Raw genomic sequence first — 14,350 nt, 5'->3', positions numbered from 1 at the left:
ATCCAAATGTTGTAAGGAGTTCATCTCATGACTATTTGTCAAGAAGTATTGTATTGGGGTCCACTAGCATATCATGAAATAAACAAACAAAAGGAAGAATTACAATAATCTTGGCCATGGAAAAATGAAATACAATTTTATTAGTGAATTCTAAATGGACTAGGCCTAGTCGACTATGATGGTAGTCGCTTAGATTTTATGTTGTTGCAGTCCATATTATCACTATGATGCAATAGATTTGACTACATTTGTAAGTTTGAACTACCGAATAAGCAAGAAGCTGCAGTATAGAGATGCGATACAGGACAAATCTAAAAGATTCCATACAAATGCTAGTGCTACCTCCATCAACACAATAGTAAACAACTAATCATTTCAATACCACAGATCATTGTGTATAATTATATGTAGACTAAAAAGCACAAGAAGTGAGAAAGGGATCAAGGATCAAATAATGAAATTGAAGAGTGAAAAACATGATAAGGAAATAGATATAGGATATGTTTTGCCTGACTATGGAAAGGCTTGAATATTGATTTGTTTGATTCATTATCGAAACCTATTTTCCTCATTATGTGATTAAAAAACATTTAAACTAGCACACAAAAGAATGAATGAAGACAAATAAATAGTAATGCGGTTATCAAAGAGAGAGAGAGTGAAAGTTTAGGAACTTATTGGATATTACAAAAGGAGTATCGAGTTCATCATTTATCTGGATCATTTATTTGATTGGTCTTAAGGAGGTTACTTATGATTATTGGCATAGATGTTAAACAAATTCTAAAAAATATGTTGGAGGAATCAGTCAATGGGGAAGAAGAGTTTGGGTAGAGGCTAAGATTGGTCAGCATCCAAGACCATTGCACAATATAATAAACTATAAACTACTACTTGTTATATGAGCCACAACAGGAAAACAGTGATATGTGATTGTCATGCAATGGACAAGGGAATCCTTGGTAATAGTTACTTATCTTGAAAACAATGACTTAATAGAAGAAGTCATGTGGAGGGCACTATCTTTTGACTACATAAGATAAGTATTCTTGTTTTAGTACAATTTCTTAGTATTGTATTTCTAATATTGTAAATCTCTCTTATTTATTTTTAAACATTCAATAAGAGTTTTTTGTCTTGATCTTTTCTCGAGAATGTTATTGTAGAAAAAAAAAAGGAAGATTGATTTCCGACTCAGAGGAAGATTAAGATTCAAAGGGAGCTTCACATTTCATTAGATGTAACCTTGAAAGAGAGGGAGCAAATAGAGGATATGGTTTTGTCAAACTTCAATGATCTTGGACGTATTGACTCAAAGGGAGTAGATCATGTTGAGAAGGATTCTCCAATGATCAATATAATGTAATGTCCCCTACTTAATGTGACCATCAGGCTCAGTAGATTAGCCTATGATAGGAGCTTCCATAGGTTAATGAAGTCATTAGGGAGCTCATTTTGCAGTACCTTCAGGAGTTACCATTTTTAGTAAGTCAATGGGAGTCAAGTGATATAGAAATTTTCAATGTTTGACTTGGTGGATTTGGCTGAGCTCTTTCCGACAAGCTATCATACATGGTATTCTGAGTTCGATTCTTATATGATTTAATGCCGAGGTTAATTTACTTTATTATAAAGTGATAATTAAATAAAAGACTTATCAATTAAGTCACTTTATTATAAAGTTGTTATAAAAAGGTGTTCCCCATTTATCCCACATTGCTTATGCAAATGAAGTCGACCTCCTTGAGGACTTTATATTCTCATGGCTGGAATGAGTTGAGGCATGCTTGGATGATATTACTATTATGCTATTGGATTTCTGGGAAATCTTATTGTTGGGCTTGGAGGACGAAATCCCACTTTGCTAGCATTCTCTTCGCTGTTGAAAGACACAGTCAAGAGGATTATTAGGTGTTTTCATTTAGGAGAAACAGTGGGATTTATTGGTCAGTTCACACATAGTAGAAGAGAGCTCTAAAGTTTAGGTCAGAAGTTGCTACATAACGCGTGAATAGTGTTTTTGCTACAGTGCACGTGAATAGTGTTGCTACAGTACGTGAACAGTGTTGCATTGAGTTTCTTGTTCACCAAAGCTAATTAAAGGTTTGGGGGCTGTCATTTCATCAGCTGATCACTGCGGCATCTACTGCCAAGTTCCTTCCATCATACTGTTCATTTTAGGCATTGTAATTGTTAAATATCAACGTGAATATTTGTTGCAGCCTGTAAGGCAATTGTATGTAAACAGTTCTATTGCAAAATCAATATTTTATCAACAAATAAGGAGGTCCTAGACTTTGCATATTTATCGTTGTATATTTGCTATGTGTTTGTCAAAATGCCATGTTGAAAATAACACTCTAATTGATAATACTTAGTAATCTGCAAGTATCCTGAAAAAAATTTAAAAAGGGGTGGTTATTACAGTGGTATTAGAGCTTTACGTCTTGCCATCTCGTGAAGGCCTTACAAGGAATTTGAAACAACCGTATTGAGGGAAAAGTGTTTGACAAAATGTCAAAACACTAAAGGTATAAATAAAACAGGTTAAGAATGTATGTTTGAGCATGCGACAAAGGCCATTAACTTATGCCATACCAGAGCAAGGCAACAAAGACTCAGACTCACTGAGCGATCAGTCTAGTTGATCTGTGCTGGTGGACATAGAATCTAGTCATACAGACACAAAAGAGATATTATTTGAACAAGAAAGCAATATGGGTGACCCAGATGACAGGAATATAGAACTAGGCGGAAGCAGGAATGCTAGATCAGGAGGAGGTAATGTTTAGACAGTTATTGGGTACGTTAGAGGAGGGAAAGCGTATGCAACAGGAGCAGAATGGGCGAATGGATATGATATTGCAGCTTATGGCTAGATAGATGGGCGTCAATGTTAATCCAGGTGATGCAAACAATGGAAATGGGGGCAATGATAATAATGGAGGCCGAGGCAACAACAATGGTCCTAAGAATAACATTAATGGTAATAATAACGGACATGGCAACAATGGGAATGAGGCTGATAACTTTAAACATGTTGCGCGCCCAGCTCGGACAGTGAGCTCGGGACCTCTTCTACCCACCTTCCCACATAGAGATCCAGTTCAACCAGTAAATGAACCGCAGATTACTGAGTTACAAGATCAGTTCAAGAGGGACTGGGAGGCTAGTGGATCGGAGATTCAAGAGGATATTTCCTTTAGAGATTATATGGACTTGAGGATGAGACACATGCCTAGAGCAGGAGGGACAAATCAAAACTTTGAGCTTAGAAAGAAAGTTGGAAAACTTTATTTACCTTATTATGATGCTTCAGGGAAGATGACTGCACGAGCTTGGGCGTAAAAGGTAGATACATACTTCCAGCTGAATCCTATGCCTGAGGAGGAGGCTATCAAGTACGCGGCTATTCATTTGGATGGTCCAGTGCATGAGTGGTGGCACTGTGGCATGGTAACCTTGGGGCATAATCAAATGACATCTTACGAGGAGTTCACAGAGAGACTCAAAGAGAGATTTGATACCAAAGATCCCAAGTTACAGTTTAAAGAGTTGGCACAGCTCAAGCAGTGGGGATCAGTTGAGACGTATATCAGTGAATTTTAGAGGTTAGCTGTGTTGGTTACAAATATTTCAGAGAGGAGATTAGTAGGGTTGTTTATGGACGGACTCTTAGATCCCTTGAGGGGTTGGGTCAAGGGGCATGACCGAGCTACATGATAGGAGGCTACTAAGAAGGATTGTGACTTAGCACCTTCTTTTAAGAGCAGATTTCAGCCTATGGATTCACATACAAAGAAGGATAAGGTTAAGGACAAAAAGATTTTTTACCACAATGCACAACCAAAAGGGGATAATAGGAAGTTGGATAATGACACCCTGAATGAGTTGAGGAAAAACTTGCGTTTTCATTGTAGAGAGCCTTGGGACTTATCTCATAAGTGCCCTCTCAAAGCTAAGGCAAATTAAATGGAGTATTTTTCAGCAAAGGAGTCACAATCAGAGGGGGAGGATCAGCACTCTGATTAGGATGAGAGTAGCACTTCGAAGGGGAGCGACAATCCTAAGGATGATAGGTCATTGGCACAATTGATGGGGGCTTAAAAGGCGATCACATTTAGGGTCAGAAGTACTATCTAGGGGCAGAAAGTGATCTCTCTCATTGACACTGGGGCTGCACATAACTTCATTGATGCACGGTTGGTAGCCATGAGAGGTTTATAGACTAAGGAGCATGATGGGTTTAGAGTCATGGTAGCTAATGGTGACAAATTATTATGCACTCGGAAGACATCTAATCTTCACATCAAGTTTGGAGATGGCTATGAGTTGGAGGATGAGTTCTATGTAGTAGACATGGGAGACTATGATGCCATCCTCGAAATGACATGGATGGCCTTGCTAGTTGAGTTCACACTCAACCTAGCAAAATTGGAGATGAGATTCCAACATGAGGGCAGAAATGTTGTACTTAGAGGACTTTCGAATGGGAGTTGAAGAGTAGTCTCCTTGAGGAGAATGCAGAGACTTTTTCGGCATAATGAGATAGAGTGGGCAGCAAAATGTTTCATTATGCCAGCTCTATAGGAGCCACAGGTAAAGAGTCATCCACCAAATATCCAGAAGATACTTGATAGGCATGCCAAAGTATTTGGTGATATTCCGCATGAGGTTCCTCCTGACAGGGGGATAAAGCATGTAATTGAGCTCAAGGAAGGAGCCAAACTGGTCATGATTACTCCCTATCGTCATCCTAAGAAACACAAGGATGAGATAGAAAAGGCAATTAAGGAGCTATTGGAGATGGGGCACATTAGGTCTAGCAAAAGCCCTTTTGCTTCAACAATTGTTCTAGTGAAGAAGAAGGATGAGATGATGCGCATGTGCATCGATTACAGGGCACTGTATAAGAAAACAATTAAAAACAGGTATCCTATTCCCAGGATTGATGAGCTAATTGATGAGTTGCATGGTGCATACTTCTTCACCAAAATCGATTTATGATCTAGATACCACTAGATTAGGATGAGAGCAGAGGACATCGAGAAGATAGCATTCTGATGTCACTATGGCCACTTCGAGTTTATGGTTATGCCATTTGGGCTAGCCAATGCAGCTGCCACATTTCAGAGTTGTATGAACCAGGTGTTCAGAGGGCAATTGAGGAGATTCGTCTTGATTTTTTTTTATGACATCTTGGTCTTCAGTAAGACCTGGGAGGAGCACTTGCAGCATATGGAGGAGGTGTTATCTATTTTGGATAGAGAGTCATTGTATGCTGAGGAATCAAAATGCGAGTTTGGCATGACCGAGCTCCTTTACCTTGGGCATATCATTAGTGAAAATGGTGTTCGGGTTGATCCTGAAAAGATTAGAGCTGTTGTGGATTGGCCTACTCCCACAAACCTCACAACTTAAGAGGTTCTTTGGTTTATGTGGTTTTTACAAGAGGTTTGTTAGGGGATTCTCACAGATTGCCACACCTTTGACAAATCTCACCAAGAAAGGAGCCTTCACATGGACAGAGGCAGCGCAGAGATGTTTTGACCACTTCAAACAGGTAATGGACCATCTTGTCCGGTTCTAGCTCTTCCGAATTTTACGAAACCATTTGAGCTTCAGTGTGATGCTTCAGGAGATGGGATAGGGGCAGTACTGATGCAAGAGAAACACCTCATTGCGTTCGAGAGTAGGAAGCTCCGAGGAGTTGAGAGGAGCTATTCTATCTACGATAGGGAAATGTTGGCCATAATGCATGCGTTGGCCAAATTCTGATCTTATCTAGGAGGTGGGTTTATTGTGATCAAGACTGATCACAATATTATTAAATACTTCATGGGCCAACGTGATCTTAATGACCAACAACAGAAATGGGTTACCAAATTGCAAGCCTGTGACTTTGACATAGAGTTTGTCAAAGGTAAGAAAAATGTGGTGGCTGACGCTTTATCTTGGAGACATCACTTGTGTGCTCTAGCAAAAATTTCAGGAGATTGGATAGATCATATTTCAACAGAGTATGTAGGAGATGATTGGGCTTCAGGGATAGTTGAGGGCACCCTTTAGGATGACAGGTATGTAGTGTTGGATGTGTTAATCAGATTTCAAGACAAGATTTATTTGATTCCTACATCACAATTTAGAGAGATCTTGAGGGCATTTCATAATGCACCTACAACTAGACATCCTAGGGTCTTCAAAACTTATAGGCAGATCCGTGAGAGATTCACCTGGAGGGGACTCCAGGATGACATGCAGAGATACGTGAGAGAGTGCGTTGTGTGTCAGCAGAATAAGGGAGAGCACACTTTTCCCGCAGGATTGCTTCAGCCCTTGCCCATTCTCGAGAGGAAATGGGAAAGTATTTCGATGGATTTCATCACCGGGTTACCACGAGTGCAAGGGCGAGATTGCATCTATGTGGTGGTAGACCGCTTGATGAAATTTGCTCACTTCTTTTCTATTCCATCCACTTACATAGCAGCACAGCTGATAGATCTTTTCTTCAGAGAGATATTCAGGTTACATGGGCTGCCTAGATTCATAGTCAATGACCGGAATAGTAAATTTATGAGTTTTTTTTGGCAAGAATTGTTTAGGCTCTGTGGTACAGATTTTACACCCAGCACTAGTTACCACCCACAGACAGATGGGTAGACGAAGATTGTGAACAAATGGGTGGAGGGATATTTGAGAAATTATGTGAGTGCACAACAGAGAGATTGGGTTAGATGGCTGCATATAGGAGAGTATTGTTATAATACCACTTATCATATGTTCATCAAGATGACTCCTTTCATGGCACTGTATAGTTATGAAGCGCCTAGCTTCATCAATTTAGTTTTCGGGGACAGCAAAGTGCCCAAAGTGAAAGACTTATTGTAAAATAGTCAAGATATCTTGAAAGTGCTCGAGGAGAACATACAACAGGCTTAGAATCAACAGAAGTTGTATGCTGATCAGCACAAGGTAGAGCACAGTTTTGAGATAGGGGATATGGTTTACTCAAGGCTACAGCCATATAATAGTCATTACTCAAGAAGGGCGGAGCCGAGAAGTGGAAGCCTAGGTTTTATGGACCCTACAGAGCGATTCGCAAAGTGGGCAAGGTCGCCTATGAGATTGAGCTTCCGGAGGGCAATCGAGTACATAATGTGTTTCACGTGTCAAGACTTAAGAAAGCCATTGGTCAACAAATTGTGCTTTCTACAGATTTGCCACCATTGGATGAGGAGGGTAAGCTTGTGTTGGTCCCTGAAGCTATTTGGATACCAAAGAGAGGACTCTTAGGAACAAGGTAGTTAAGGAATACTTTGTTAAGTGGAGAAACCTACCAGAGGAAGATGCTACTTGGGAAAAAGAGCAGGTATTGCAGCATCAAGAACTAAGATTGCTTGAGGACAAGCAATTTCAAGGGGGGTGCACTGTAATGTCCTCTACTTAATGTGACCATCAGGGTCAATAGATTAGCCTATGATAGGAGCTTCCATAGGCTAATGAAGTGATTAGGGAGCTCATTTGGCAATACTTTTAAGAGTTACTATTTTTAGTAAGTCAATGAGAGAGAGTACGCTCCCCTATGTTGCACTAAGTGTTGGTGTAATCAATTTATTTTTATTTTTTATCGGTAATATGATTTCATTGATATTAAAAGTCTTACATATAATTGTATTACATCACTGTCTGCTTTGATTATATACATTGATGTCATCCCAAACCACTTAGCCCTATGCCCACAAAACCACCTACTCAAGACCACCTTCCTAAACAGTTTAGCATTAAATGGGTTCTTCCACACAGCAGCAAGTTCATATCAGTTTACATCAAATTTCAACCTTTTTTACTGAACTTCAGCCCATCTACTCGTCGTTTACATCATACTATACTAGACAAAATTTTGAACAAAATAGTTTTACATTAACCCACATCTCCATGTAATTACAAACTATAAAGACCACCCTTAGTAATACCTACAAGAAACTTTAAATAGAAAACCATGTTCCCCTGCCCAACCTGCAACAAACAGAGACTATATATTTTGGATCACAAAGATTCACATATAAGAAGAGCAACAAAAAGAGAGGCTAATGCCATCATTTACACCTACGTCGCCTCGTCCGGATTCGCATTCCTTCCACCTCGTTTGGTCGGGCCGCGTTGTGGGACAATCACAAGAAAACTTTCCACAATGCCTTCCTCAGGCTTTTGGAGTTCAATTTTCAAGTTCAATCACACTTCCCATCTTTCATTCAGATAAGTCTCCTTAACACTTTTGCCCCACCATCTTATGAAGGGAATGAAACCGCCTTGGCATCAACTTCATTTCCAAAGCATTCTGAGATATTTGTTCCCCAACCAGGCACAGCCTATTCAAATATTGACTCCATGCCCAGAAAAATGTCATCATCAAACAGTGAAGTCATTACCCACCTCACTGTGTCTTCCTCCTTCATCTGCAACCCCCACGTCAACACCATTGAAACAATGTCAATATTAACTTACACTTCCAGTGTTTTTGGAGTTTGTTTCTTAACACCCTGAGGACTACCACCACCATTCACCTTGTTTTTATCTTACGCAAGCCCTTCAATCTCCTTTTAGACACCGGCCCTGGGACAGCCTTTTGTTGTCACTTTATGTTTACAGTAAAATTCGCCTCTGTTTTTCCTATTCACCTTTGCAACAAAATTGTTAGCCTTTTTGTCTTAAAAGGAAAAAATTCCTCAAGGTATCATTAATGAATATGTCCCACTCTAACACTTAACCTCCATTGAGTTGTAAATCCTCTTGTAAGCCTCACGCTGTGACAAGACGTAATCATGTTTCTTCCGCCTTGAAAAGATCATTTATGTCACCATTTCCAAATGTAATAAATATTACATCATTGTGAAAAACTCCCTGTCTGACAAACCTATACTCGAAAATACAAAACTAACAAACTTTCCAAGTCGACAATTAACCCGAACATCCAACTCCACCTTAGCACCTAGGCCAAGTCATCTTTACTCAGCCTGCTTCTCATGTGGACTCAAAGAGTCGTTCCCTCTGAAATCTTCAAATTCAAATTCTTCTTCCCACACAAAGGAGAGCGCTTATTTAGATAGTTTATTGGCCTCGACATTTCCATCTTTACTAATATGGGAGACCATGAAATTGTCCAACTGAGAAAGAGTTTCCTTTATTGCCGACACAATTTGTTGACTTATCGTCAACATTCTCCTTCGGGATTTGTGGCATGGCTGAACCGCCTCCTATAAGTCTAGTGGTTGTATCGAGCATTGATAGGTCAATCTTTTGGTGCAACAGCAACCCTAGCTTGTAACAAGTGGTATCCCTACACGTTCAAATCTCCTCGGATAACACTAAGGGGGCATTGTTGGACTTACCGCAAACATTCTCCTTCAGGATTCATGACATGGCTTAACCACTTCCTATGTTCTATAAGTTTAGTGGTAGTATCAAGTTTTGATAGATCAATCTTTTGATGCAATGGTAGGCCTAGCTTGTAACAAAATCCACTTGAGTTGGAGTTAGTTGTTATCTTATACCTCTTTATGTGTAATTTCATACCTCTTTACGTGTGAGATCCACCTTTAGTGCTCTTATAGCATTAGCATCATATCATTGTTGTGCATACTTTGGTGTACAATGGAGGATGATTCATCACTCATGGACATGTGTTTCCACCTTTGTGGTTGATAGGTTATCGCTTGCGTCATCCTAGTTATCACGCATTGCCTATATATTTAGACACATCTACTTTGTATTTATCCATTATTGTTTAATCATTGATCATTATTGAACCTAGTCAATTGAGGATCATATCATTTTGTCTCATTCTTTGCCTTCAGAAAATTCTTAGACTTTCTCTTTATTCTTTTTCTTCCTAAACTAATCCTATAGATATATAGGGATTCCCGGGTCAAGTGGAAAAACAAACTTATAGAAGACATGACGTCATCAATTTTGGGTGAGGTTGGTCATGATGGCTATATCTTCCAAGATTTTACTAACCCCTCAATAAGTAGGACTTCATGTTTTCACGCATCCAATGCATCTAAATGCATCTACTGTAAGACCATCCTGGGCATAGGGCTATCAACATCCACAAGACAAAAATAGTTATTCCTCTTTGGAAAAATTCACACAAAAGGACAAAAGAATGCAAAATGTTCAATTTAGATGTTATACAGAGAGATCAAGCAAACGAATGTATTTTCGAATCTATGTTCTTGGCCATGATTCCTTTGAATTTTTATATCTGAATTATAAACGTAGAATTTTGTGTTTTCAGTGAGTAACAGAAAAGTGTATTGAATATTGATTTTGGCTGCAAGCACAAGGCTGCCATGGATTTGACTCTGTATCCTCGACTGCATCGAGCTAGTTAAACTTTTACGGTCCCATCGACCTATTAGATCATTTCAAACCAATCAGGCAACAATTTTCCACTCTAAGCAAGCTGTACGTTTAGAGTCAAACTATCCTATTCAATCATTCATGTACATTGATATACTATATCATCGCGCCAAGTTTTCATTTAAAATAATAACTGAAAGCAAGACTAAAGAGATTTTACCAGCATGTTTTCGATCTTTTCCCGTGCCGGATTTGATGAGCACTTCCAAATCAACCAGTCCGAGCGACATTAAGCCAAGCGTCAGTCCAGACATCAAACCCGCAAACGAAACGAGGCCTAAAATTATCAAAATATATATCCAGAAAGTAGCCCCGCAACATTGGTGCTCTGCCCCTGCCATTCACGTATCAAAAGTTCGCCTAATATTGAACCAGCTAGTTGATCCCTCTAATTTTACTCAATAAATTTATAAGAGAGCGCTCTGCTAAAACTGAGTTCGGAAAAACATGCCAAAAGAACAAACTACGCAAGATTCTTCAGCATCTGCAATCTTTCAAAAGCATTTTCGCCATGTATGTTAAATGATACAGAGCTACGCTGAACGAATTGCTTTGTTCACTCGAATACATTTGGTACTATTTATACTGGTTTGAATTCTGCTTTTTTTGCGGCGAGACATGACAGGAATGCCAAGAAGCACAATAGTTAATGTAGATGTAGCCATCGTAATGATCGTGATTCGTCAACTGCCATTCTGTCCCTGATTAAAAAAAGCCTAACTTTTGCTGAACAATAGTGCCGCCCTCAGACGGAATGAAATTTAAAGAATTCTTTCAAACAATACTGCCACCCCCAGACCTAATGAAAATAGTATTTTTTATTGTAAGCTGAGATAAAATAAAATTATAGAAAGAATAACAGTCCAAAAGAAGCTGGAAGAAAGAGGTTTCATGACGGCCCATCAAAGTAAATCCCACCAAAGTAAATTTCACGCTCACTTCCCTGTAGACTAATTTATTTATTTACAAGTCAAACTGAATATCTCCGGCCATTCCATGAAGTTAAAATAAGAGAAGACACTCAGCAAATTTGTTTTTTTGTCAAATTGAAAACAAAATAGTACGTCATAACTTTTTTTTATATAATTTGCAGTAATTTGCAGGTATGCCTTTTTCCTTAAAAATTATATCAATATTCATTTATATAATTAGTAGGTATACCTTTTAGTTAAAACTCTTCAAAACAAACCCTTAATGCAGGACTTTCATTGACCTTTGCCAACTTTATCAGTTGGTTGTAGCTAAATGGATTTTCATTTCTAATTAAAATTGTAAGAGCAGGTAAATATGGTAAGTATATAATAAGTTTAAACTAGCACTTGCATCTTTTAAGAGTGCAAGAGTTAAGCTAATATTTTTTTATTGTTTAATAAGATTTGATGATGAAATTTTTAATTCAATCATAAATTTCAATATTATATATAATAATGTTATAATTAACTACTCTAGTGTGTGCAGTTCCATAGATTTGGGATTGAAGGAAAAGACAATATATATGTATAACAAATTTGTACATTCCTTGCAAGCAACTAAACAAAAAGACAATACATATCAGGAAAGGATAGTAAATATGCATAACAAATTTGTACATTCCTTAAGGACAAACGAAAGAAAAGATAAATAGATATATATAATAAATTCCTCATAAGAAAATGAAATAAAAGAAAATACATCTGTATAACAAATCTATACATCCCTCCTAGACATATGAGGAAAAGCAAAATCCGTGTGATCATCTTTAATCATATTTAACCATCATCCATTGCATGCTGACATAGTGTCATAATTATCTCCAAGTGCAAAGTAATTACTTTAAAAGATTTCATAGAATATGTCCAAAATTACTTAATAAATTACAGACATTCAACTACACTTAAGTATTTGTTAAAGAAAAAGTACAGTGGTTTTTGTTAGTTGGTGTTTTAACGCCAATTTTAAAACTTGATAACTTGGCCCACTTGATAATTTTTTCATATTTTGCCTCTTAGTATCCCCTAATCCATGTTGGAAAGTGCTTTATGGAGTCTTGTTTCAAGAAGGCAATCCTCTTATACCTATTGAACAAGTTTCAATAATTCAATGGTTTAGAGTTTGAGTTTGCAGAGGGGTAAGTGCACCAAGTTGTGGTGCCAAAAAGGGGGTATAAGTGGACACCTTTTTTCTGAAATCAACAATTTCTAAACTTCAACAAGAATTTGAAGATAGTTACGCTCAAAATTTTAAGCTATGACAAAAACAAAAGTAATAGTCCTTTGAATCTAGTTTCTAAACTACTATTTTTTTTCAAAATGGTTTAGTTTTAGGTCCTCAAAAAAGGGGGCCACAGAAAGTGGTACTGTTTATTCCAAAAAAATATAACACAGTACAAAGTTTGGCTCTCCTAAAATTTTAACTTTTTTTTTGAAATTCTTTAATCACTCCAACCAAAAGTTACTTAACACTGTAATTTATCCCAGATTTTTCGGATAATTTTATAATGTGTATTTATTTATTTTTATGAATTTTTTAACTAGACACATCTTAAAAATATGAAATATCTGTGTGCTCCCCCTAAAAATGATTGAAAACTAATCTAAAATTAAAACTTCTTTTTGTCAAAGTGTGTAGAATGGAGTCTAGTTTCTAAAAAACTAAGTTGTTGCAAAATTCGATGAACAAGCTAAAATCTACAGCCCAATTAGTACTTGTTGTTTTTTGACAAAAAAATGGACATACATTCAAAAGAAATTATAGATGAAAGGCTTGAAATAGTTCAAATAAAAAATAAATTATATGGTTATATAGCTAACATAGAGACCTACAATGTCATGTAACCTGATCTTATCGATGCTCAACCACGAAGAATCTTAAAGGAGAGCACACAAGAAAAATTAATAATTTTTTGTATGTTTGTAGCAAAACACGTCTTAGACCAGTTTTGTAATGTCCCCTTTCTAGCATTCATAGCATGATGTTGTCGTTAGCCTATTTTCCCACGGTCTCATAGGCTAACCAGGACATTAAAGGGGCTTAGAGGCCATTTGACCTAGATAGTTTCAGTTGTAGGTCTTTTTGAGGGGTTTTGAAGCAACTTTGGGCATACTTACTATTTATACTAAGTCAGCTTGGATATGGTCGGACATCCAGTGGCAGCGGTATGTCGATGGTAATTGTTTAAAATCGACAAGAAGACTTGTTTATCATTGATAAGATTTGTTATGCATTGATAAAGCTATTTTATAAAGTTAAATTTAAATATTTAACTTTATTAATACATAGACTATAGGTTGTGAGAAATATTTAAATTAAAAGAGTCCCCTTTATTTTATAACACATTGGAGACATAAGTTACATAAAGGGAGTGATGTTTTATCCCACATTGAGAAAATGAAGGATTGAGCTCTTGTGAGAACACTATAAAAGAAAGGGAAGAGCTTCTTTTTAGTATGCTTGGAAATATCAAAGAAATTGGAAATTTTTTTTAGAGATTATGTCTCAATAATTTGAAAGACGAAATCCCTTCAAGCTGGAAATCTTGACGCCATTGAAAGATATGGTCTTGAGATTCAACAGGATAGCAGTCTAAAAAAGCAAATACGAAAAAGCAGTCCGAAAAAGTGAAACCGAAAAAGCAAGCTGAAAAAGCAGTCTGAAAAAGCGAAACAGAAAAAGCAGGCCAAAAAAGCAATTCAAAAAAATAAATCGAAAAAGCAAAGCAGAAGGGGCAGCATTGAAGAAAATTATTACAACCATCTATAATCAGGTTCCTTTATTAGTAATGTTTTTTTTAGGATGTTATAAGTTTCAACTGTAAGTGTGCATTATACCAGCATTATCATTTTGTAATCCATGTAAATGCCAAAAGTCTTGGGCATATTTCATGAGCATTGTATTAAAAATTTCATTTGCAAATTAAGAAGATAATAGTTGTTGATGTCATTTAAGCAAT

At 37.3% G+C, this 14,350-nt stretch overlaps 1 protein-coding gene across 3 annotated transcripts in view; it reads right to left on the bottom strand.

Moving 5' to 3' along the window:
* Nucleotides 1-11,415, bottom strand: part of LOC149559119 (DUF21 domain-containing protein At2g14520-like) — a 267,823-nt gene extending 256,408 nt beyond the window's left edge. The window contains exon 1 of one of the 3 annotated variants that reach the window (XM_089833060.1): nucleotides 10,583-11,415. In XM_089833060.1, coding sequence (XP_089689186.1) covers nucleotides 10,583-10,763 — 181 coding nt within the window. In that variant the 5' untranslated portion in view covers nucleotides 10,764-11,415. The remainder of the gene's footprint in view (nucleotides 1-10,582) is intronic. The other 2 variants (XM_089833061.1, XM_089833062.1) reach the window with 2 other exon arrangements.
* Nucleotides 11,416-14,350: the final 2,935 nt, after the last annotated feature.

Source organism: Cupressus sempervirens, chromosome 5 (assembly GCF_028749045.1).
Source record: "Cupressus sempervirens isolate cs-2001-9-10 chromosome 5, ASM2874904v1, whole genome shotgun sequence".
NCBI lineage: Eukaryota > Viridiplantae > Streptophyta > Pinopsida > Cupressales > Cupressaceae > Cupressus > Cupressus sempervirens.
The sequence above is the reverse complement of the archived record's forward strand: the minus strand, read 5'-3'. Positions and strand labels throughout refer to the sequence as shown.